The sequence below is a fragment of the Lathamus discolor genome, chromosome 6, assembly GCF_037157495.1.
Source record: "Lathamus discolor isolate bLatDis1 chromosome 6, bLatDis1.hap1, whole genome shotgun sequence".
NCBI classification, from domain to species: domain Eukaryota; kingdom Metazoa; phylum Chordata; class Aves; order Psittaciformes; family Psittacidae; genus Lathamus; species Lathamus discolor.
Genome location: NC_088889.1, coordinates 30,858,859 through 30,883,360, shown reverse-complemented (window position 1 = coordinate 30,883,360; position 24,502 = coordinate 30,858,859). Strand labels below are relative to the sequence as shown.

General features: G+C 36.4%; 1 protein-coding gene across 4 annotated transcripts in view; it reads right to left on the bottom strand.

Annotated features, from left to right (window-relative positions):
* Window positions 1-322: 322 nt before the first annotated feature.
* Window positions 323-24,502, bottom strand: part of PPP4R3A (protein phosphatase 4 regulatory subunit 3A) — a 45,682-nt gene continuing 21,502 nt past the window's right edge. For 3 of the 4 annotated variants that reach the window (XM_065685697.1, XM_065685698.1, XM_065685699.1), the window contains 12 exons: window positions 23,337-23,954; window positions 14,575-14,652; window positions 14,355-14,471; window positions 13,753-13,869; window positions 12,341-12,472; window positions 12,143-12,245; window positions 10,739-10,897; window positions 9,275-9,444; window positions 7,349-7,491; window positions 4,602-4,792; window positions 3,848-4,074; window positions 323-1,576 (listed from right to left, as the gene is read on the bottom strand). In XM_065685697.1, the coding sequence (XP_065541769.1) occupies window positions 1,463-1,576; window positions 3,848-4,074; window positions 4,602-4,792; window positions 7,349-7,491; window positions 9,275-9,444; window positions 10,739-10,897; window positions 12,143-12,245; window positions 12,341-12,472; window positions 13,753-13,869; window positions 14,355-14,471; window positions 14,575-14,652; window positions 23,337-23,954 (2,169 nt within the window). In that variant the 3' untranslated portion in view covers window positions 323-1,462. Of the gene's footprint in view, window positions 1,577-3,847; window positions 4,075-4,601; window positions 4,793-7,348; window positions 7,492-9,274; window positions 9,445-10,738; window positions 10,898-12,142; window positions 12,246-12,340; window positions 12,473-13,752; window positions 13,870-14,354; window positions 14,472-14,574; window positions 14,653-19,398; window positions 19,525-23,336; window positions 23,955-24,502 lie in introns of those variants that run through there. The other variant, XM_065685700.1, reaches the window with a different exon arrangement.

Here is a 24,502-nt window from a genome sequence, read left to right as displayed (position 1 = left end):
CACCTAAGAAAGGCTTTCCTGTTTGCAAAGGAACTGAATAAACTCTCCTTCAAGCTATCTTTTGTAAGTGTAGTAAGGAGCCAGGATATAACATTTAGTTTCAAATTAATAACTATTTAGATTTTTGGAAAAAGGGGGAAGAATGTCATCACTGAGTTAGATCCAAAGTTTAACTGCTCTTTTTCAATTACTGGAATAAATTTCAAAATATGGTATCCTTGTAAAGACTTTATTCTACAACCATCTTTGATTCACTAAAACTGGTATTCCAAAGGGAATCAGAGGTTTTAAAAAAATACCACTAATGCAATTTTCCTTCAGCTTTAATTAATTCTTTTTTATTTTTGTAAGTCAAATGAGTCAATATATTGGTATTCCTAAATCATCCATCTTGCATTTTGATGAGTTAGTCTACCACCGTTGTTCTGAGTTACGAAATTTCAAAGTCTCTTTGGAATACTAATTTCATATTTATAGGTTTAAATTTTTTTATTCCTATTTCCCTGAAATTTTCTTGACAGTTGCTGATGTAAAATTTAATATAAAATATTTAGTCACAAAATAGTATTGCTTTTATGCACATTGTGGTAAGATTTTTTTTTTCCCCAATAAAAACTATACCTTCTTCCATAAAATCCTAAACATATTAAGAACTGTGATGCAGAACAAAATTACACAGGGTGAAACAGGTACCAGCACAACAGTGAGATTATATTACATCAAAAAATTTTAATGGTCCCAAATATATACTCAACAACTAAGCATACACTCAGGGGGGCAAAAAAAAATTCTGACACAAAAGTGACCACATCTAGAATTCCACTCAATCTTTAATCAAGAAGGGACAAACAAATCCCTCACTTCCAAAAAAAATTCTGCAGTTTAAAGGGCAAAGGGAAGAGATTTAAAAAAAAAAAAAAAAAAAAAGAGGAAACTTTATATTCGGCCCTCCCTGTAGAGGTTTTTAAAACCTGTTGTAGCTTGAGTAAAATGTTCAGAATGTACGATTTCAAAGGCAGGTCTCTTTTATACAAAGAAACTGCTGGCATTCTTAACTAGTGAAGAATTAGGGCAAAAAAATGCCTCTTCTTCAGAAGTCTCATACATGGTCCAAGAAAGCATATTCTGATTGTAGCAACTGACCAGCCAATCCAGAGTTCCACTAACAAAACTCCTGCCCTGTTGGCTTTTTTTGTTTTTGTTTTGTTTTCCATTTCCTTCCCTGAGAAAAGGGCAACGTGTGGTCCAAGCTGGAGAGCTCAAAGGCGTAAGTCTTTCCCCTAAACGAAATATTTCCCCTCCTTCTGCTCCTTTGAATTGGCACTTGATTGGCAGAAATCCATTTGTATAGGTTGATCTGTGTCACACACAGTAGTTCACAAAAGATTGCTGCTTTGCTGTGGTTTTGTTTTTTGGAAAAAAGATCCTTCCCCCAACTAGTAACGTTCTTCCGCAGTTGCCATTATGATGATTCAAGCTTTGCTTTCTTTGACAAAGGTAAAGTTTCCTCTTTATCTTCATCTTCATCATCCTCTTCATCATCATCAGGATAATCTACAAGCCCAACAAGGCCTCCCTACAAAGACAGACACAATTACTACAATTAAGAAAATATTTGCACATATTAACATTTGTATTGGAAAATGATGTCTGCACGGTATATTACCATAAGTACACTGATTCAGGAAGTTTTGAATAAAATGAAGCAGAACAATAGTAAATCCTTCAGGAAGAATTGTCTGAAAAATGTTTAAATGAATAAATCCAAAATGGGCTTTCACTTATCCAACTGGATGGAATTCTTTCTAGTTGAAATTTAAGGAAGTCCAAAAATCTACTTCGTTTTTCTATATGTCACTGCAGCTCTATCTGTAAAGATTTAAATGTTTTTTTAGGGAGCACGGTTGAATGCAGCAACAAGCAATCTGGAAGCACCTCAGAAACAAACAAAGAGTATCCTTCAATTTGACTTTCTGAATGACGATACTTTTAGAGCACAGTCTGTCCCAACTAAAGCTAGTTTAAATGTGTAGTAACTTGAACAATTTTTTTGTGTAATGTAATTGAATGAGGTGTACGAGTTACAGAATGTAAAAACTTGGCAGATGAAAACTAAAGCATATCCAGTAATATTAAGAAATGCCTTGTATTGCAAATGAACACAAATTTTAAGAGCAGGCAGCTGTGGACCCATAAAGAAGTGACACAAACTTCTAAAATTTCCTCCAACTACAGTACGTTTTAATTTCTGAAGCCTGACTAGCATTTGACTTCAATGGCGGTTACTGGTACTTTACTGCAAGATCATATTACTTATTCAGGTGTCTAATGACAGATATCCAAACCAGAAAATTTCAGCCAACCGGCTACCCAAATACAACTTGATAAATAGTTACATACATTCTGTACAGTCACATACAACATAACACTGAGTATACTACACATAACAGGATCAGATAATGAATGAAAAACCCAATTTCAATACTGTTTCTGGTTTGCAGCTGTAGCACGTTCATGAACAGTGTAAATTTTACTGACAGGAGGTAGCTTATGCCTGAATCCATGAATGTTTTTCAGTGCACTGCATATTCAATGTACATTTTTCTTTTACTACCACGACTTGAAATTTTGGAACCAATACTATTTGCAATATGCTCCATATGTAGACCCCATTTCAGAATCAAGGAATTACTGTTTTCGAAAGAACAAGCCTCCAGCAGAAATGCGGAAGAGACTGAACTAAATTCCAAGCCAATTCTATCCCTTTTGAAAACTGCTTGACTCTCTAATTTTTTTTCCTCATAAATAAAATAAATCTGCTTCCCTTCCTCACAGAAGGACTTGGAAGATGTAAGCCTTAGTTCTTCCATCAGCTAAACTCTTCTTATCCAGGCGTTGTCAGCAGAAGGTAATCCAAATAAACTGTTAAACTATGTTCAACTATAAGAAAGAAAAGCCCTAAAATGCCATTTACCTTTACTAGAAGTTAGGTGAACAGAGTTATTCCAAGGCTGCATGAGAACTGAGATACAAACCTGTCCTTTCTTGTTACGAAAGTAAATTCTCATTACCTGAACTACACTGTACAAACACTACCTTATCTGTTCCCCGCTGCTGAGAAAGCACCAATCACTCTGTCTCCTTGACTTAAATAAGTTTAAACAGAGCTTTAGCCAAAAATACAATAAAATCCAACCAGTGTTCTAAAATATACAAAAAATGCTGGTTTGGGATATTCATTGCAAGTTATAGCAGCTCTTTTAAACAGGATTTCTTCTTCTACTTCAGTATGTTCCAACCCAAAACTATATGTTATTTCAAAAGATAAAAAAACCCACGCTAGGACATTAAAAGTTGTTTACATTTCGGCAACAGAAACCACTGCTACATAACACAATTTATTTCTTTCATATGTGCCAGTTGTATCACTATGAACAGTATTAAAAATGGTAACAGCAGAAGTTCTCAGTGGGGGTGGTGGGACATTGTGGAATCTGACAAAATTTGGCAATGCTTCCGAAGTACTTCTGTATTTCTACCTGCCAAATACCCTGTGCAATTCAACAAAAGTAAAGTGTCGCCTGTATTTCAACGTAAATATCACTGCAAACAGCAGCTAGTGCTATGGCTCATACTTTAAAGAGTTTGGGCATTAAAAGAGCTGTTATTTCTTCTTTTTATATACATGTCAGATCTCCTTAAAAATGCTAGAAATCAGGCAAAATGTACACACAAACCAGACAGTCCATTATCGCATAACCTGTCAGAATTCACTCAAACCTGGGAGATGATAAAGCAAATCACTAGTCTGTAACAATTAATTCCATCTACGTCCATTCAGAGTTACCTTAGTTGTGATAGCTGCCATCTGAGATGTGCTTTTAGAAACTGATCCTGGAGACCCAGGGGACCCTGGCGATCCAGGCGACCCTGGGGACCCAGGCAGATTACTTGCAGATGACTGGCTGGTAAGGTTAGATTTTGTACCACTGGAAAAGGAAAGCTTGAAACTTGGGCTCTGACGACCTGAAAGGTTAGTTTTCAGAAGAACTTCCTTTTCTTCACTCTCTTTTACTGGAGAGAGAAAAATAAACACACACACAAAAAAAAAGCAAAAGTAGAGCAGTATTATTTAGCAAAATATTTAATTACAAATCACTTTACTGTGTGGGAAAAGGCTTAGCACTTTATGCACTACTTGGTAAAGTGAGTATCATAGACTTTTTTTTTTCCTCATACTACTATACTAGCTACCAGCTGTTGTCATTGGCCAGGAATGGACACTTTTATTCTACCAATGAAATCACCTGAACATTTACATAGAAAATTTTTAATTATAAACCTGAATAAAACACAGGAAAACTTGACTATCAGCTAAGATTGCCTTTCAAATGCTTAAAGAAATCTGTAATGGTATTTTGTATCATGCTGCTTTTAAAGACAACAAAACCTGTTTTGAAGGGGTGGTCCAACAACTTGGTGTCACAGTCGCGAAATCTAAGAACTTCAGAACAAATATATGCAAATCCTTCACTTGGACTACAGAATACAAGTTATAGCTTCTGCATGAGCCATATGGTATTACTCTTCTCATCACTTACATTTTTTCCTTTCCATGAATTTACTGATAGGGTCCATAATATCTTCATCATTTTTAGTTTTGTCAGAAGGGGGCACCACTGCCTCTCCATCTTCCATATCATCTTCATCAGTATTAAACCACATTTCCTCCTCATCCTCCAGGGTTCTTGCATCCCTTCTGTATCTATGGTTTCTCAAAATGGACCGCATGCTGCCGAACAGTAAGTTTAAAATTTCTGATTCAAAAACCAACTCATATTAATAATAAAACTTCTACTCAACATTTACAGTGACAGCTTAGAGATACTAGTATTAGAGAGCAACAAAAATACCAGCAAATCAATCAGTAATGTGAATATTTGTATTTTCAATGCAAATACCATTAAAAACATTATTTATAAAGAATCAAATAAAGTACAATTCTGCTCATAGCACATTCAGACTACTCTGTCCGAAACTGTGTTTCATTCAGGCTTGGATTAACAGTTTGCATAGGTAAACAAAAAGCTGCAAACCAAAGAGTTTAGAAACTATAGATTTTTAATTTTTTTTCTTCCTGAAAATACTTTATAACGCATCAGTATATAGGGTCCAATGTGTTTAAGAAAAAAGGAAAAAAACCCAGCACACAACCTCCTCCTCTGCCAATCTAACTTGAATATGACCCCAGTTTAAAACAGATACACTAAAAAGACAGCTATCTCTTCCTGCCACATCCACTTATTGCAACTTTTGGTCACTGTCAGTATTTTCCATTCAGAGCCCTGGACACAAAGTGCTACTTGTCCCTCTCCATTTGATCTATTATCAGTGTTGGTCTATCTCAGCTCCACCTTCCTTTTGTTCTCACAGAAGCAGTATTACGGCCTTGGAGAAGAGGGACAGTAATGTGCACCCTTGAAGAACATAGAATCATTGCCAGATGTTGATTCTAACAGTCAATTTCCAGCAAAAGCCTGAAACCTTTGACAAATTTCCTGTAGTGCTTCTTCAAAATTTACTGGCCACCAACGTAAGTCTGAGATTTAATGTTTATCATAAAGTCTCTGTTACTGGAATTAAAATTTTAATAATACAATCTCGGTTTATTCTATTCATCAAAAAAATCTTGCATTACTGATTGCAGGAAAAAGCCAGAAGGTAAAAATCAGGAGATGACAAGGTATTAAAAAAGAACACTAAACATACTTTTAAAAATAAATCTAATTCTGAACAATCTGCTTGCCAAAACGATCATCTGGATGTATACATACTGCATGATTTTACACTGCATTTAAATTCAAGTTCTGTTAATAGTGCAAAGCTACACCTAGGTGGCACTCTTCCGAACACTTTTGTGGCCCACATCAACAAAATTTTTGGCCTCCTTCCTTACTGAGCTATTCTTTACTAGAGTGTGTGAACAGATTCTTGCTATCCTTGCATTTTATTATTTCTGAGTTTTCACTTCAGAAATTATGTGGGCTGTGACAGGGCTTGTGCAGCCACTAAAAAACATGTGTAGGAAGAAGGCAAAAACTGGGCTCGTTGAGCTACAAAGCTCTTGAAGCCGTAATTTTCTGTTGGATAAACTCATGCAGCACAACTATACACAAATCACTTAGCTCAGCTTAAGCCAAGCTAAGACTAATGTTTTACTTCCTAAACTGGATGGAAATTACTGAAGGAAGTAGCTGGGTGTTCCTTCCAATACGTGCATTAATGTAACCATTATACTGAATTTAACAGGTAAGCGATAAGCTTAGCTGACACAAGACAAAAGAACATCTCACCTGTAAAACATTAGTACTCAAAATTGCAGATCTAACGTATACTCTTGAATGTGCCCAACCTGCGATTATACTCTAATTTTAATTGTGCGGTAAGTCTTATATTTAAATACTGGTTAAGAAATCTTGTGGCAGGAAATAACTCAGAAGTCTGAAATTTCAAGATGTCCTCGTATGACTGATCAGAATTACTTTTTTAATGTGTTTTCAAACCAGTTCAAGACAACAAGAACAGGTCTTGCTAACAATTCTGAAGATTAACTCATCTAATTCATGCAAACAGTCCATTTTGTTTTAATGAAATGACATATAAAAGTAGTATTATTTGCCAAAAACAAATGGGAGTAAAAAGTCTTAAACTTCCTATTTTTATACACCCTAACCTTTCAACCTTTGGTAACCACTGTGTATTAAGGAAGGGAACTTCTGCTCTGGCAAAAAGAAGTGATTCAAGTGTTGCATCAGATCGGTTTTTACTCCATCAGCAAATCTAACAGTGATAAAAAAAGCATCCTCTGACAATTTCTTTGTATATTTTATTTCTCAGTCATTTTGGTAGAGCTTGAAACATCTACTCCCACAGCTACCTAAAATAAAGGGAAATCTGATGTGAATTTTTGGAGGAAAAATCCACTGAATGATAATCCACAACTGAACAATCTTTCACATTAAACAATGGAAATTAATTATTTAAGCAAATGAACTTCCGATACTTGATAGGCTTTCACCCTCATTGCAACGGTGTACATTAAGTTTAGGATATGACAACTCAGCATTATTACTGGGAGTCCAGCAACTAATGTTAGCTGAAAGCTGATCAGGAGCTTGAAGGAACACATCTGGGAATCACACTTCTAATCAGGTAAATTCAACAATGCCCAAGATGCAAGCAGGAGTCTAAAGTATTTAATTTCCCATTATTGCAGTACAACTCACCAATATTCTCAAAACAGAGTTATAACACTAATATACTATTAAGAGTATTTAGTGCATTTTACCTGTCAAGTTTTGGATTATCTTGTCTTTCCCTTTGTTGCTCAAATCGCAGTTTCAGTCCTTTGAATGTCTGCACATAGTCTACATCTTCCAGTGCCTTCCAGTAATTTTCAATTACATGAGCCGTTAACGATTTTATATCTTCCTATAGGAATGAACAAACATAAAGTGACTTATTTTAATTCAAATTACTTTATTTAATATAAAAAGTAACTGAAATGAGAGATGATTTTAGACATTACAAAGGAAGTAGCATATTAACTAGCTTATGCAAAAATGAGTACAAGTGTAGTTAAAAATCTAGAGCTTCAAATATCTGATCAGCTAAACAGGCATAATAGCAGCAATTTTCTAGCAGTATCTCCTTCCAAACTCATGAACAGAACCTAAAACCCCAAGAGAAAATTATATCAAAACCAACTCTAAAAGGTCTTTACCACTGTAACTTATAAATATTTTTGTATCAGTTAATCACTGATATCTGTTGCCATAATTCAATTACATATATACTTATGAGATACATATGTAGCATTCATATTATTTCTTTCCTCACTGCAAATAAATTACTTACGTAAAAATAATTATTCAATCTATTTGCTCAGGATGAGAACAAGGAAGGTATTTTTAATCAGAAAATAACATGAAATTTCTCCTCTGTGGCCATACAGTGCTGGCCAAGGTTCTTTACAAAACCCTCCCAATGGTTCTGTTATTTCAGTTTAGGGCTGTGGCTGCCCAAAGCCACTCTAGGCAGATGAGACTAGCACAGGTCTGCATCCTGCAGCAGGAAAACTGCTCCTGGGCATTGTCTGGCTTTCTTAGCAGCCCCTGGAATACACCTCAGAATAAACACCTTAATTACCAGCTAATAAGGACAAGCAAAGAAACATGAATCTTAATACACTGGTTTTGGTTATGTGCTCAAAGGTCTCCTCTTATGAACAGTTATACATTAGTAACAATAAAAGCACACATTAAAAATTTGTTCTCTTTATAAAAAAAGACTGGATTTAAAAAAAAATTACAAAATTTGCAGACACCAAGAACTATTTTGGAAATGCAACCTGGGAATCTATGTGAAAAGGGAGATAACAAAATAAAAGACAATTTATTTCCCCACAGCATGAACTGCAGAAGCAGCACCAAATCTCGCGGAGTACTGAAAGACCACAGCACAGAAATCAGGGCCATCCATATGGATTAACTTTTTGACTGCTACAAAACCATTTTTAAATCAACTCTTCCATGATGATCAGGTCATCTCAGTCCTGAATTACCCTGAGTCTCAGCTCCAAGAGAAAAGAGGTCATTAGCACAGAAGATTTCAAGAGGTGACACCAAGCCTCCTTTTTTCCTCACCCACTTACTTGTCCACGACGGACTGCACCCTAGCTTGGCCCCACTTACCACATTTAGGGTCTGTACAGCAACTTGTCAGAATCTGGATGCAGACAACAGTGAGGAAACAGTACTGTGCTGACAGCCAAACTGGCGCGAATATTTTAGCAGACTCCCCACTGAAAGAACTTTGCAGCACTCTACTAATACAAGCGAAAAAGACTGGTATTTTTTCTGTATGTTTCCATATTTAGTTCAGTTGATGTTACAGAGCACAGCTAAATTGGACGGTTTTGTAGCAGTAGTCTTAAATTACATTCCTGTCATAACAGGCCCATCCAATCTGCGTGATTTGCACACCTGCGAATACACACTATTGAGTGAATTTAACTTTCAAGTCACAGTACTGTTTGAACATAAGAAAGCACATACAAATATGTAACACTGATATAAAAGAAAGCTGATTTAAATACAGTATCATACAGTCCCATTATGATAGCACTACTTAAGGTACAAGTAAAAAGAAAAGTCATTTTCAATTACAAGATTAAACAATATAGTAGTTGTCTTCATCATGTAACAGCACTCACCACTCTGATAAATTCAAACATCTCTATTATGGCAGAGTTCATCAGATTATAACGGGAACCATTATTTAGAAATGCTTTGACCACAGGTTCAAACAAAAAACTTTTCATTATGTAACGGTTGTAGAATTCATCCTTTAGCCCAATTATCTTTCTTTTGAAACGAAGAGCACCTGAAACAGAAGTGTTACCAAAATATTTTTTAAATTTAAAAGAAAAAAACCCTAGAAATTATTCAGCATTACTCATGACAATCTGCAACCTCAGTTCTTACACAGCATTAAATTACTAGAACCAGGTAATACATTCAGCTATTCTCTGCTTCTCAACAGTCTTGACTATACTGCTGAAGATTACTCATCTACTTTATCATACAGAAATCCTTCATCATAATGGTAGGAGTGAAGCCATCTCTGTTCACTGAAGAAATATTATACTACTGTTTAATTATTCTAATATAAAGGTGTATTTTTGCTTTTTTAAATGACATATGACAAAGTATTTTCTCAGCAGAATTAGAAAATTTGCTTATTAAATTGTCATTTATTTTACTTATTGTAATAAGTGAATTGTAATTTACTTATTCAAATGTAAGTTTGATTACATTTCAGTCCTTATTTGATTAGGATGCAAACTATCTCATTTTGAAATGAGCAAATGACATCTTCTTCACACATACAGTAAAGCGAAGACTTAATTTACATCCAGTTTAAAGCTCTTACTAAAACTCCAAAGAGTACTCAAGTATGTGAATGTCCATGTATAAACAGAAAGTAGAGTTTCAACTCAATACGAGGCATCACATTTTGGTTAGCAACTAGATGTAAATGAAAAAAGATTATTCAAAGGTTCTAAAACCTAACTCAGGCAATTCACTTACATATTTAAAAGGTAATTTCTTATTGTATGGTACTGCTCAGTCAACTTTAGGCTTTGTTTTACTCTATGTACACAATGGAATTATGAAAAAAATCTCTTACTTGCCTCCAGAATAAAGTCACACTGTTTTATTATTACTGTGCTGAGCATCGTCAATAAAATGGTTACTAGAGTCTGAAGAGCAGCACACAGAGCTTTTGTGCTGTATAATGCACTCCAAATTAGAGAACTGTTAATCTCTAATCAAATACCTCTGATAATTTCTACTAAAAAAATGTCAAAAGTTACAATGGCTATCAGTAGATTCGATATTGAGGTACCATCTTCTAAATTCACCTCTAGACTGAGATTAAGAAAAATCCTTCTGCTTTTTAGGAAAAAAAGAAACCCATCTATAAATGCAAAACTATTCACTAATACTACTGACATAGCTAGAAATTTGTATGAGTAACACAGAGTATATAACAGAATTCCTGTATTCAGTCACAAACTGCCATCATCTGTGAACAGTCTACTTCCAGCAGAATGACGACATGCAACACTTCACATTCACAAAATACTAGTTTATCCTTCAGCTTTCCAACTTACACAATGCCAAGAAAGCATGCTTTGAGGCCATGAGAACGAGTACCCTTCGCAGGATATCTTTGTTTATGATGTAGTTCTTTATGTGATAAGTATGATGTTCTACACAGAAAGTTAGCAATTCCAGTATTAATGCCAAGAGTTGGGCTGTCTGAAAATCATCTGTAATAAAACCAAAACCAAAATCATTAAGCATATTTAGGATATTGCCTTCAGAAGTTAACTTCAAATATCCAGCTGCAGTCTGGTAAACATTTACAAATTCTTCTGTATTCCCCCAGTTTAGGAAACACGCCACAGGGTATGTTTAGTCTTTAAAACAGAAACTGAACAATCTTCTTATGAACAGAGTATTTTCTATTTATATATATATGGCAGGAAACCCTCTTAAATTACAGAAACAATTACATTTTGTTTTAACTCAGTGTTTGAAGGTTCAGAGAGGACAGAATGTAACAGTAACACAACCAACAGGCTTTTTTTAACCAAATCTCATTATGATGTCCATATGCCTATATCATAAAGTACTGCCCTATATGTAGTGCCTTGACTACATCTGCACCAAAAATATGATCTATTATGTCTTTTAACAAGAAGAATCTCAGCCTCTTTTAATACTTCTAGGACAACCATATCCATACACAAAACATTAAAGTACAAAAATAGTAAGTTAGATATTAGATTTAATGCCTTTTTTAAAAAATGTAGTTCTACCTTTTAAAATGTATTGCCAGACAGCTGACCATTAAAGAACAGAAGTAATTTAAATAATAAAAAATCTCACTTTCGATCCGTCTGGATGACAGTTAAGATAAAACAGTAATTTAACAGTAATTTAAGTAATTTAACTAATCCCCTGGAAAACCATACAATAAATTAAGAATTTCAGAGAACATTTATGTCTCATTTACGTACCTCCTTTTACATCCATTCTGGATGTGCTGTACTATTAACGAACAGTACTGCTGCTAGTAGCCAGCAAGAACAGTTACTGCATTACTGATCTCTGCTTTCTTACTTTGATTTAGAAACAACACCCTCAAATTCAGCACAGTATTGTGATACACACCTTCTCAGGGGCAATTCTGCATCCTCTCTAGTAATCCCTGACCTTATAAAACTTCTACGCTTTTACAAGTCTGCCCTATGAGTTACTAAAAATTATACAATATTTCATTTTTTGCCGAAACAAAATCTGCAGCAAATGCAATTCATTTCTTACATCACCTCTCTGCTGAATTTTATAATTATAAATTATTTAAACGACTAAATAATGAATCAACATTTTACTTTGAACGATGTATCATAGACTCAGATACTCTTTAAAACAGAAAACATCCTTTGACAGTTACTTTAAACACTGACATTCAACAGCCTTGGTATGTTCAAAATCCAGAGCGGCATTACCTTTGCTAGGCTTGTCCTCTGTAGTATTGGCCAGTAAAGGGGCTGTCAGAACATGCATACAATGTTTGTAGAAGAAACCCAAGAACTCTGTCTTTTCTGTTTTCTAAAGAATGGGGGAAAAAAAAAAAAAATCTGTGTAACACATACCACCAATAATCTACAAACCAAACGTAATTTCATTTTAAGGTGTTTACTTACATTGGCAGTGGCAAGCATATTTTCTGGATCAACTAAAGTACGAAGCAAACCCATTAGTAGCACTGCCCCTCCGAGTTCTGGATCTGTGTCACAAATCATGTGTTCTATAATGAGGTTGATGAGTAATATATCCTAACAGGGCAGGAAAAAAAAAATGCAAAAATCAGTCCTACTGTTCCTCCCTTGCACCAACTCCAAATTATCTTCCAAAAGGGTTAGTGCCTGGTTAAAATGGTGCTCTATCAAAATTCTGCAAAAAAAATCCGAACTTAACAGAAACAATTTAACTTTACAGGCCACTGATGCATCCTGGTCAGTGGTTCAACATTAAGAAGGCAAACACTGAAGAATCTGCCAAAGCAACTGAAAATGGCTCTGAAATTAACAATCTAATTTTGAATTCAGTCTGAACTTAAATGTCAAAAGGTAAAAAGTAGAGACAGGTAATTAACAGTCTCAAAATACAACTGATTTCTGGAAGTGTTTTCAGAGCACAGTTTTTATTTGCACATCCCTTCCTCCCCCCCACCTTTATAATACATACCAAGAGTTTTACTTCTACAAGCATACAACAGTACATTTTATAATGCTATTGAATGTATTTGCAAAAATCAAGAAATACACATAAAAGTAGAAAATAATATTTACATTTAGGAATCCCTACGCTAAAACTGCTTGGTTACCACCGTCCCCCATGAATGAAGACAGTCATCAGATTCAAGTAGCTGGAAAGACCAGCAATATTGCCCATCCCAGCTAGCCCTTTCTTTCAGTACAGAAGTAGCAGCACCAGCAGCTTCCTGTTCTCTGGCATGTTTTTAACAGATAGGAGAAAAGACATTAATTAACTATTCTCCTCTAGTGAAAAGGCAGCACAATGTTTTTTTCTCCACTGAACACCACTCTGAAATACCCTTCTTGCTACTAGTTGTGTGCTGCCTTTTGTATTTATCAGCTAGAGAGGATCTCTGGGAAACGTAAATCTCTGTTGAAACATGATAATGAACACTCAGGACCATCATTCCACTTGCAACATGTGAGATAGTAAATGAAACACAGGTTTCTCACAAGTAAATTAAAAACACGTGTATGCTAAGATCAAGACTGAAATTTGTATTCTGCTTTTTAAGGAGGCCATCATTCAAAACCATTCTGCACTGCTTGTATGACAGCTATGTGAACCAAAATAGTGGTTTATGGTAACGTGTTTTAAGGAACAAGAATATGTAAACAGGCAAGCATTCATCTCACCAAACAGAACTGTTGAAAACATAGCAGTTCAGTATCCTGTAACCATCATGACTATATTGCATATTTCTTCAGAACTAGGGTTCATGTCCTTAACAGAGTTGTAAATATAAAATAGTAATTTCACAAAACAATACACGCATTTCTAGGGACCCTCTACTTACATCATCATTCTGCTGCGCTTCCTGCATGACAAACTCTCGTACCATGGATGGGTTGTATTCAACCAAATATGAGAATATATCAGTGGCTGCACTTCGTACTTGTGCATCATCCATCCCCTGGAGAAGTCAAATAAAATCATTTACGTTTCCTTTAAAGAAAAGGCTTACATGCAATGAAAAACACAAAGCAAATAGCTTTTAATTCCTACTTACAAGTCATACCTAACTATTACTAAAACTGTATTCTAAACCTGTATTGATTGTAACCTCTTCTTTGTACATTTGACAACTGCTGGGAAAAAAAACATGTTTTCCTTGCTCTTTGACCTATTTCCCTATTTTCTAACTTAATAGTACACCAAAGTGCATATAAAGATGTAAAGCAAACAAGAAAACAAAAACGTAAGAATGCCAGGGCACTTACCAATGTCATACTGCAACTGGCTTTAAAGTTTTACAGAAATATTTTAACCCAAGCTAAGACAAGAGAATGAAGCAAACACTTCAGAAAACCGCACGTCTGAAGTTTGGCATGCTTATTTTTTTAAAACAACCTCTCTGGACATACATAAAATTGTTATCACAAATAAAATGGAACTGACCAATATAACTTCTAGTGCTGGCAGTATGCCCATATTTGACAAAGTTTTGAAAAACGCATCTCTGTTTTGAGGTTGCAGCGTTTGAGAGAATGCACAAAACTCTTTCAGAAAGTTTACCTGAAAAACATGAATAATGTACTAGTTAGTAATTAAAAAAAACAGACGCATGCCTCACTTTGTAGTAACTGTCCCTTTCATGTATGTTTTACATATTTCTTACCAATTCCTGTCTTTTCTCCTCATCTGTGGCTTCATCTGTTAGCTGTGCAAACAAGTCTGTCAGAAATTTTTCATCTTCCTACAAAGGCAAAACAATACCATTTGTTTGTTTGACAGTATCAAAAAAGCATCCAAGTATAACAGAAAGTTCTTCTAAACCATGCTTCCTGTAACTTGAGAGAATATGCACTTGTGTACTGTAGTTAATCACACCAGTACCAACTTTCTAACTCAATTTTCAAACAAATTAATATCAATCTGGTTTTGTGCTTTTATGATGTTCAACACCACTCCAACCCCAACACTTCACTCTCAGTTATGACGTATCTTGTATTGCCTTTGGCTGTCTGTTTTCTATTTTCTACTGCCGATCTCGTAATTTTGTTCATGACTTTTCTAACTTCCTTCCCCCTTGTCACATGCCTGTCAACCAAACCACAGTATAATACCTTTGCTTCAACTGTTTACATGTATTTATAAATATGACCTCCCACTCAGCCCTACACATACATATATCTTTGGAACCTTGAGATCTTTGCAGGAGACAAAGACACTACAAAGAGAGAGTTTCCTAACAGCAGGAAGGAGGCGAGATTCCTTCTCCCCAATGTTGTGAGAAGGGTGAACTTCAGAAACCAAATCAAAGTGTTTCTATTATGTAAGGCATCTACCGGGCATTCTGGCTGGCAGCAATCAAAAACCATTCCATTATTTTTCATGCTGCTGTACCTTAGCAAAACTACAAACAGCAGACAACACATTACAAACATTTATTTAGACTGAAAAAGCAGCAATATGTAGCTTCCCATAACCATCACGGTCCTAACAACTACATAATCATTAAAATGGAAATAAACCTTCCCCATCCTTTGCCCAATATTACAGTTATAAGACAGCACTCGCTTGAAAAAGCTGCCTGTGCATCAGATAGGAATAGATTTTTTTCAAAAAGCTGCCAGTGTTATTTGTTGTGAAGTCAAGTGACACCACGTGCAATATCCCTCCACCCTAAAACCACAGTGCTAGAAAACCAAACTGCCTTGCTTACGTTTACACAGCATAAAGGAGAACCACGACAGTACTTCAGATACATCCACATAAAGTTTCTGAAACTGCAGATAATCTAGGTACCTCACCCAGGGTCACTTTGCAGCCTTGCTGAGAAAATCAGTACCTCAGTTCCAATAGCACACCATGCTAATGAAGCTGTAACACTGTCACGACCCAGTCCAGGATCTCTACATGGCACTCACAACACATATAAACCCCAAATAGGTTGGCACGAGCTACCACCCTACAAGGCATTTCATCACACTGCAAGGCAAAGCCTGTATTTGGGATATGCCACCTGTTTCCTCTTGTTTGATGCTGTGCTGTGCTTCCAACCTGACCCAACAGTTTAGTGATAATAAAGAAGAATCATTTCTGCACACAATTTCAGGTGCTATTTCTGTGGCTGCTTCAAAATCAAAATGAGATAGGACAGGCTTCATTTGAAGTTTACTGAAATTCACTCTGGAGGAACAAGTACTGGAAATGCAAAGTTTGACTTTCAGATTTCAGCAGTCAAACATGATCTGAACAACTATTAAGGTCTTAGATTTCAAGAAACATGACTTCAGCTGTGATGAAAGAATACAAGGATGTTTGACTACCTGCTATCCAGCAGTAACATGGCTTGGTAAGGTTTCTATTCTAATATCTAACCCATTAGACATTACAGGTAGCATGACAAACTCACAGTACACATACCAACATTTTTTACCAAAATTAAAAAAAAACCCAATAAGCATAAAAAGTATAAAAAGTAAATGATCTTTTTGAAGAGCCTGTAAGTTGTTCTCCATGATTAGCAGTGTATTTAAGAACAGGCTAAGTAGTTTGTTTTCATTTATCTTTTTGCAATTTTTAGTCAAGATGTAAAACTAACCTCGTCTCTTATCAAAACTATTGAGAAGATGCATGCTTATCCAAACTGGAAAAGTGTAACCCCTACACTTCCAGTCTCACTGTGAAATGAACTTTTTACTTCCTTCATAATACTTGACAGTAACTGCAAGTCAATACCACAGAAATATCTTAGAATGGTCATTAGGAAAAAATAGTAGAAATTTCAGCATTTCAGTATGTCAGAGCCAAGATTAGTGTGCTTCTGCATAAAAAAGGCTACACAATACTACCCAAAGTTGGGGGGTTTTTTGTTTGGTTTGTTTGTTGGGTTTTTTTTTAAATCAAGTGTGGAAGGAGAGGAGGAGACCCTGTGGCGCTGGTGACATGGGGGATCTCACTTGTGACCCACTGTGGAGCCTCAGAGACAGAGGTGGCCAGGGAAGCTGCACCTCCAGCACTAACAGCAGAGCCTGACAGGCAGGGCCTTGCTGGGCAGGACCCCAGCTCAGCTCTCTGACAGGTCATCACGTTCCTGCCTGGTTCAATAGGAGGCCGTCTACAGGAGAGGCCAACCCACTCACCCTGTTACTGGGTTTGCAAACATCTGGGACTTGCAGAAGGGACTTTCTAACACTATGGATTCTATTTAGAAGTTTAAAATCAGACAAAATTAAGATGAATCTGAGTGATTTGAAACATCCCATTCTTACATGGATAACATGCAGTAAATGGCAGTTATTCCAAGGAAAAAAAAAGAAAACAAAACTCAACCTGTTACTAACTTTGCAGCTAGGTCTCAGCTCTGAAATGTGTTTTAGGCACTGTCTCATTCCAGGATGCTTAAAGAAAGGTAGACAGGTTGTTATTGATGGGAAAACTCCCAACACTCCTATATTATAGAAAACTGTGATTGCAGTGAACAATCTAAATATAAGATTCTCTCTCTCAGGGTGTAAAATTATTGACATGGGCAACATACCTACAGATACACTCCTGGACAACACTACCAGAACCTATGGAAATGCACGGTCTTAAAGCAGAGTTCACGTATATTAGAAGTCACAAAGCACCAACACCAAATGCTAGAATTCCACAAGCTTAAGAGTTTCCCATTTGGGGTGTTTTCCAACTTGAAAAAATCCCCCAAAATACAGCTGTGAACACAGCACAAATGCATAATTCTTTGCAGTATCTGGCCCCTTCATGCAGACAAGCACCAAAATCCATTTGGATGTTATCTTGGAAGCCATGAAAGTCACAACTCTTTCTAAGAAAATAAAACTGCAAACGATAGTTTATGAGGCAATTGTAGAATAGTTATTTTCCCCATGCACAGAAATTAATTAAATGTGCAATACTTAAACTATGCATACCAAATCCTAAGTGTATTCATTTCTGCTTCTGCAAAATCCAAGTAGATGCTCATTGGATTTAATATATTTCAAAGTTCATGAAGATAAAATTAAGCCAGGCTATCTACGCACTCAATCATTTATGACTTTAAAAACAAGAAAAAACACAGAGTAGGATCACAAAAAACGACACTATTTATATTTGTGATTCAGCTTTCAAAGCAGTCCTCCCCCTCCTACTAGTAGGCACTTAAAAAAGCAGTCTTCAAAAGCAGGCCTTTCCTAAATGTAATTAACTTGCACTTATCAGATCCTTCATGCCTGTGATTACAGATAAATGACAGAAAACATGCCTTTCTCAAAAAAACTTTCAAGAAGCTCTGTGATACCTGAGCTGGAAAACAGTACACTTTCCATCCTGTTTTCCACCTCCATACTCAATTTTAGCAGAAACAGTATTTCAGCCAAGAAAGTTTCATTAAATGTTACCAGCAAACAGAATTACAGCTTCAAACATACATTCCTTCCTGCTGCCACAACAGAGGATTTTATAGTTTAAAAACTGTTTCAAGTCTCCTTTACCTCAGACTACCTTCCCACACATGCCTTCATTTGCTATCAATAAGCTATTTCCACTTGAAACAGCATGCTGAAACAGCAATAGGATCCATTTCTCACGTTTGGAGTTTCTGTAGACAGTGACAATAATTTTGTACAATGTAGAAGTTTATCTCAGAAATCATTAGCATGCACCACTTGCAAACTTCTTTCACTGTCATTTTCCCCAGAAAGTGGCATCCTTTTTACACCTTACTTGCAAGGTAAATTTCGCTGGGAGTGGCTCTCCAGAGTTACTCCTGAGCCAACAGACTGGCAGAGACATTCCAGTCCTAATACATTTGTGTAAAGCTACCCACATGCACTGACACAATTCTTTCTCTAAAACAATTACAGATAATTACACTTGCATCCATGGAGTTCTGTAAAGAATCAGTAACTACCTGCAAAACCACTTTCAAAATTATAACCAGCCTGTTGTTATATATAAATCCAGCAAAATATACCTAAATGTATATACCTAAGTGTACTTTAATGCCTACAATTTTTTAGCTACTAAAAAGGGATATAGGGACTAACAGCAAAGTGATTTCTGTATTTAAAAATGCTAATTTACCAGTGCAGTAATGCCATGTGATCACTGCTCTCCTAGGCACATGAATTATTTTAACATATGTCTAATGTTCCCATTATACTCTTCACTTTCCTCAAAAGACGCTGAAAAGAAGTCTAAAAGCACATACCCCAAAGTAATCCTAACAATATTCTGTATTGTGGAAAGTAAAACACTGCAGGACCTTGCTAGCAAAAAGAGCACGCCAATGAGAAAGGGGGAATAGAACAGAAGGAAACAGTGTTTGCTCACTCTATGGCGCAGTTTTGCAAGTTTTTTGTTTTGTTTTTTTTTTTTTTTAAGAACTAGTTAATAATACAAAGGGAAAGAACTGGTGGCCTCCAGTGTGAACATTAGTATATATTTTTTTAATTGCAAAAGAGCGTCATATAAAGCAAGAAACACCACTTACCTGTCCCACCCCCACTCTCAAAACTTGGCGAACTCCATGTTTCAGAGAGGTTTCTTGGTGGCTATGACATCTCAAGACTAGAACAGACTGGACGCCAAGCAGTAAGAGCATATTAGGAGGGGCTGAAATTGGAAAAAAATGTTATATACCTCTTTCGTATCTCATGTACAGCGAATCATAAAACCTGCAATTGCAGAGGTTTCCAGAGCAGTTAATTCTATAGACTGGAAACACTGGGCTTACTATCCATCATGAACAACAGTATCTAGTTTAGTGAGATCTCCACATAGTTACTTAAAATTATAGATCTTAGACAATTAAATCACAAATAAACTAACCTCCGTTTCTTATGACAGCCCATCAGTGTAAACATTTACATAAAGATTATGAGAAAAGCTAACCCTTGTACAGGAGAGAGGAATACAGTTCATAACCCTTAGTGCCAAAGGTGCTCTATTCTCTATTATTACTGTTTTACCACAGAACAGCCAGAAGTTATTTACCTACCGAAGGAAGCAAAATCATGGAAGAAGGTATCCTCCATGACTGCAGATGTACTTTTTTTTCCTTTTCCAAAATCCCTAAAAAAGCCACAATTCTTAAGAATCTGCATATTCTTATTTACAGAATTCATTAGTTATACTGAAAAACTGACCTTACACGTCCTATGTTGACACCAAATACCTTAAATAAGACACAGCGGTAATTTTGAGGAAAGTCACTTGGCCTGTCAAAAATCATACGGCACAACCTGCACAGATGCTTGTACGAATTTCTAGTCACTTCTCTGTAACTAAGGCATGGCTCAGTTAATTTGAAACGAGGGAAGTGCAGTGTGCCATTTTAGCTAATACACAGCCTGACATGAGAAGGGCTCTGTAGAGCTTCTCTGTTTTGTCCTGGTGGAAGTTACATTTTTTCTTGTCCTTTCCTTAACAGTCAGTAAGAGAGAAAAGAACAGAATATAAAACAAGTCAGTTGCACACACAATAGCTGCAGTATGTCACAGGGTATCAGCTGCTCAGGGACTTCACTCTTAACCCAAGAGGTAAAATTTCCTAAAGATATCACTCTCCTCTCAGTGGTCCAGGAGAGACAACCTAAAGTCAACAGCTGAAGCATTAACAACCTGCACTACACATCAACTAAGAACTCGAGATTCATCCACAGGTCTCAACAAACTACCAGGAAGCATCCCAGAAACTCCTCAATTAATAATGATTTATAAAACACCAGCTTCTTAAGTACACATGTAAAGTTAGTGAGCATTGGGATCTCACAAGATCTAAAACAATGAATGCCAGAAACTCCAGAGACAAGTTTAAATCTTTCATGAAATAACACCCCCCACCACTGAAATACTATGATAGAACCAATTACATAAATGCATGTTAAACTATACACTAATAAGAGACCTTGAAAAATAGTTACAGAAGTTAAATCAACAGAAGCAGTCTTAATTTTGTTCTCAGAACATTATTTATTCTGCTTAAAGAAATGAAAAGGAACGGAACCATACATTTTATACACAGAATGTAGGAATGGGGGTGGTGGAGAAAGGAAAGGGAAGAATGGAAACTTAAGAGGGCAGAGATAACAGAAAAGTGCAACCTGACATATTGCTTTATAAATAAATGGATAAATAAATGTCAGGTAAGTAGGCTTAAACCTTGGTTTAGAGCTACACTGTCAGAACTAGAAAAATCAATCTACCAACTGATCAATCAAGCCATTTAATTTCTTGGAAATGCAATGGGTGTATAATTTGTTATAGCCCCTTTTAATTCCCTCAAAACAAAGAACTGATCATGAATATGATGTAATTTCCAACAGTCTTATTTATAAACTCAGAGAGTAACCACTTAATGCTATACAGCTGTACTGTGAAAGGTCTAGGAAATGCAATATAACACAGAATATGTGTTCCTCCTCCTGTGCTACCACTTGTGGCTGCTCAGAACTGTAGAAAGCACTTGAACAATCTGAAGTATTTATTTAACTTTGAAAGTTATACAGTGATAACTATTCTGGCCCCACTGCACACAAAGCACACTTTATTCTCAACCCCAGACAACAGCAACAGAAGTGACAATAATGCTCAGAAACGTGTGGTCACACAACAAATTGAAATCAGACCTGAGCCTCTGTTTCAACTGCAAACCGCAACTAAAATGTTTTTCAACTGCACCAATCCTTGATATTCTAACCCAAGCTTACCTTACATCTATTAACCTAACATAAGACGCAAGAGAGAGAAAAAGAGGAAACTAATCAGCTACTCAATCAAGTTACCCAAAGATTTCTGGCAAAAACACCCTTAATGATTTTGCAGCATCAGGTCCCCTTTTTTCCTTGCCCATCTTCCTTTTCAAGAGCCTTCTCAGAATCAGCCACTAACACCAACACTTTTGAATAACTCTTCCATTCCTCCTCCTCAAGCTAAAATATATGATCCTCAGGACTTTTGCTTTTAGCAACCCTTGCAAAAAGGTCAAGATATTTTAGAGACACAGGTCATACTGGATACTTAAGCTGAGATTCCCTTAACTGAATTATTCAGCACTCGCAACGTCAGACTTGTAAACTTTCTCAAAATGGCCACTCCAAAATGCTTAAGGCCTTCTGATTGTTTCAGATTCACATTTGGGACTTTATCAAGGACAAACATACAGACATGAAGAGTATGGTTCAGCTGGGTGCAAACTGAGGTCTAGCACTAACAAAGAGGCCCCTGGTGTTCTACCAGCCTTCCACCAGCTGCTGCAGGAAGTAACGGTCTGCCCAAAAGGCACATGCCTCAGCTGCTAGGCCTGGGTGACATCATGCACATCTGCCTGCTTATCTAATACTCCATGTGTGGATATAACAGATTAAAGCTCCAACAGGGTGGACTAAATAATATCGGTATTCCAATCAACTGAGTGTGGTGGATGGAAGGTTGGGAGGTTTTGCTATGAGCTTGTAAAAGGAATTTTCACTCTCCTTTGCTGTATATTCCATAAAATTGAACAGGATGTATGCTGAGATTCAACTTCAGATAAATATGATTAAGGTCATCAGTAGCATCTAGCACTTTGCACATTTCTCCAGATAAGACAGCCCTTACAAAGACAGTGGCTATGAATTCATGAAATGTTAGAAGAATTAAGATAGCTACAATTAACAAACTACAATACATGTGCTGTAACACTTTGCTGAGCTTGCTGAAAGCGTTAGGAAGCTCCTATTGCAGACATATTCCACCTATTTCTACAGAGTTTGGGAAGTTCATGGGTTGGTGCAGCATATTTAAGAGATGTAAGCAAGGTATCTAATCTCTTTACATTTGCATTAAGACATACATCATGAAAACCTGGCAATTCTAAGCAGTATTATTTAGGGATTTAAAAGACAAACTAAGAAAACATTCAAGCACCTAAAGCAATGTTATGTTCTGAACCTGTTCTTTCTAAACAACTGACTTAATTTACTTCCAAATCAGAAACAGTTTTATCCTGGTATGAGATTGTATTTGTGAAATCTGGGTGAAGTAATTTGATATTTTTTTTCTTGTCATGGTAGCATGACAAAAATTATCCTTAACTGCAGCACGTGGAAAGTCCCAAAAAATACAGAAAAAACCCAGTAACCCCTACAAAAAATCAACCCTGCCAGATGCAAACAGCACTATTCATTCCAAACAACCTCATTCAGGATTCCACATATGTTTTGCTCCATTTAGATCAGTTACAGAGAATCTAGTCCAGTATCTGAAATTTAAGAACATAACAGCTCAGTACTCGAATCCATGCCTTTTATGTCATACTTCAAAATTACTTTTGGAATCACAGAAATGAAGGTTCCACTGAAGCATCTCAATCTTTCCAAGAAAAATTATCCAACTTTCTCTGCACAGGCACAAATAACAAATAAAGAGACTGAGAAATTCTGAAACTTACCTGTAACATACCAACTATTTCCACTTTATTAAAAAAGATGAAAGAATGAAGTGTTGATAGCATATTCTCCTCAAAAACTGAGGGAGTGGGTAGGACCATATCTTGAATATACTGTACTCTGTATGTCTGATGTATTTTTTGCTTCAGCTCTGGATCAGATATAGGTATCACCTCTTTAAATTTTGCTGTTTTAGTCAGAAATTCCCTGTGTTTCCGTGACTGTGATAAAGACGGATCATATTCTAGGCATCCAATTACGTCCATTATACATTCCTCAGAAAACATGACTTCAAATAGTGCAGTTCTGTTCAAAAGGAAAATTCCCTTGATAATTTCATATAAGTGGTGTAGTCCTTCAATGTTCTCCAAGTCTTCGCACACATGAAAAATTTCTAAGAGCTTCTTAATATAGCCCTCATTTTCCAGCGCTAGTGCGAGTTTTTCACGACGTAATGGTGAAGGCAGTGACGATGCCACAAGTTCTGCAATTTCTTCTAGCCGGCTTAGTTCACAGGATGGCAATTCTAGACCTGGTGATGACATATCATCAAAACGCTCTTCCTCAGATTCATCGACAAGGTCCTGAGTAATATCGACAGAAGGGTCTTTGCCTTGAACCTACAAAATAAGATGCATTCACAAAAGTGGAGTTTAACGTTTATGGCTACCTGAAGGCTTTTATAAAAATACCATTTCAAACACCACACACTTTTTCTTTGGCCAAAACAGAAGTGCAAACATAAGTCTGACACTGAGTACAACTGATTTGGAAAGTAAAAGATTATGACAAGATTTCTGCAAACAGAAGGCTTTACAAAATTATTTCTACATTAGATACTTATTTTCTACAAAAAGAAGAGAGAGAATAAAGAGAAAAGCTACATTTCCCAAGTACTCCAAATAAAAAAGGAAATTCATAACTACTAGTATGGACAACTTTCTAACAGGCTACTGCCCCTCTACTCTGCTCTTCTGAGACCCCACTTGGGAGTACTGTGTGCAGATCTGAAGCCCTCAACATAAGGACATGGAACTGCTGGAGCAAGTCCAGAGGAGGGCCACAAGAATGATAAAGGGGCTGGAGCACCTCCTGTATGAAGACACGCTGACGAAATCAGGGCTGTTCAGCCTGGAGAAGCTGCATGGAGACCTCATAACAGCCTTCC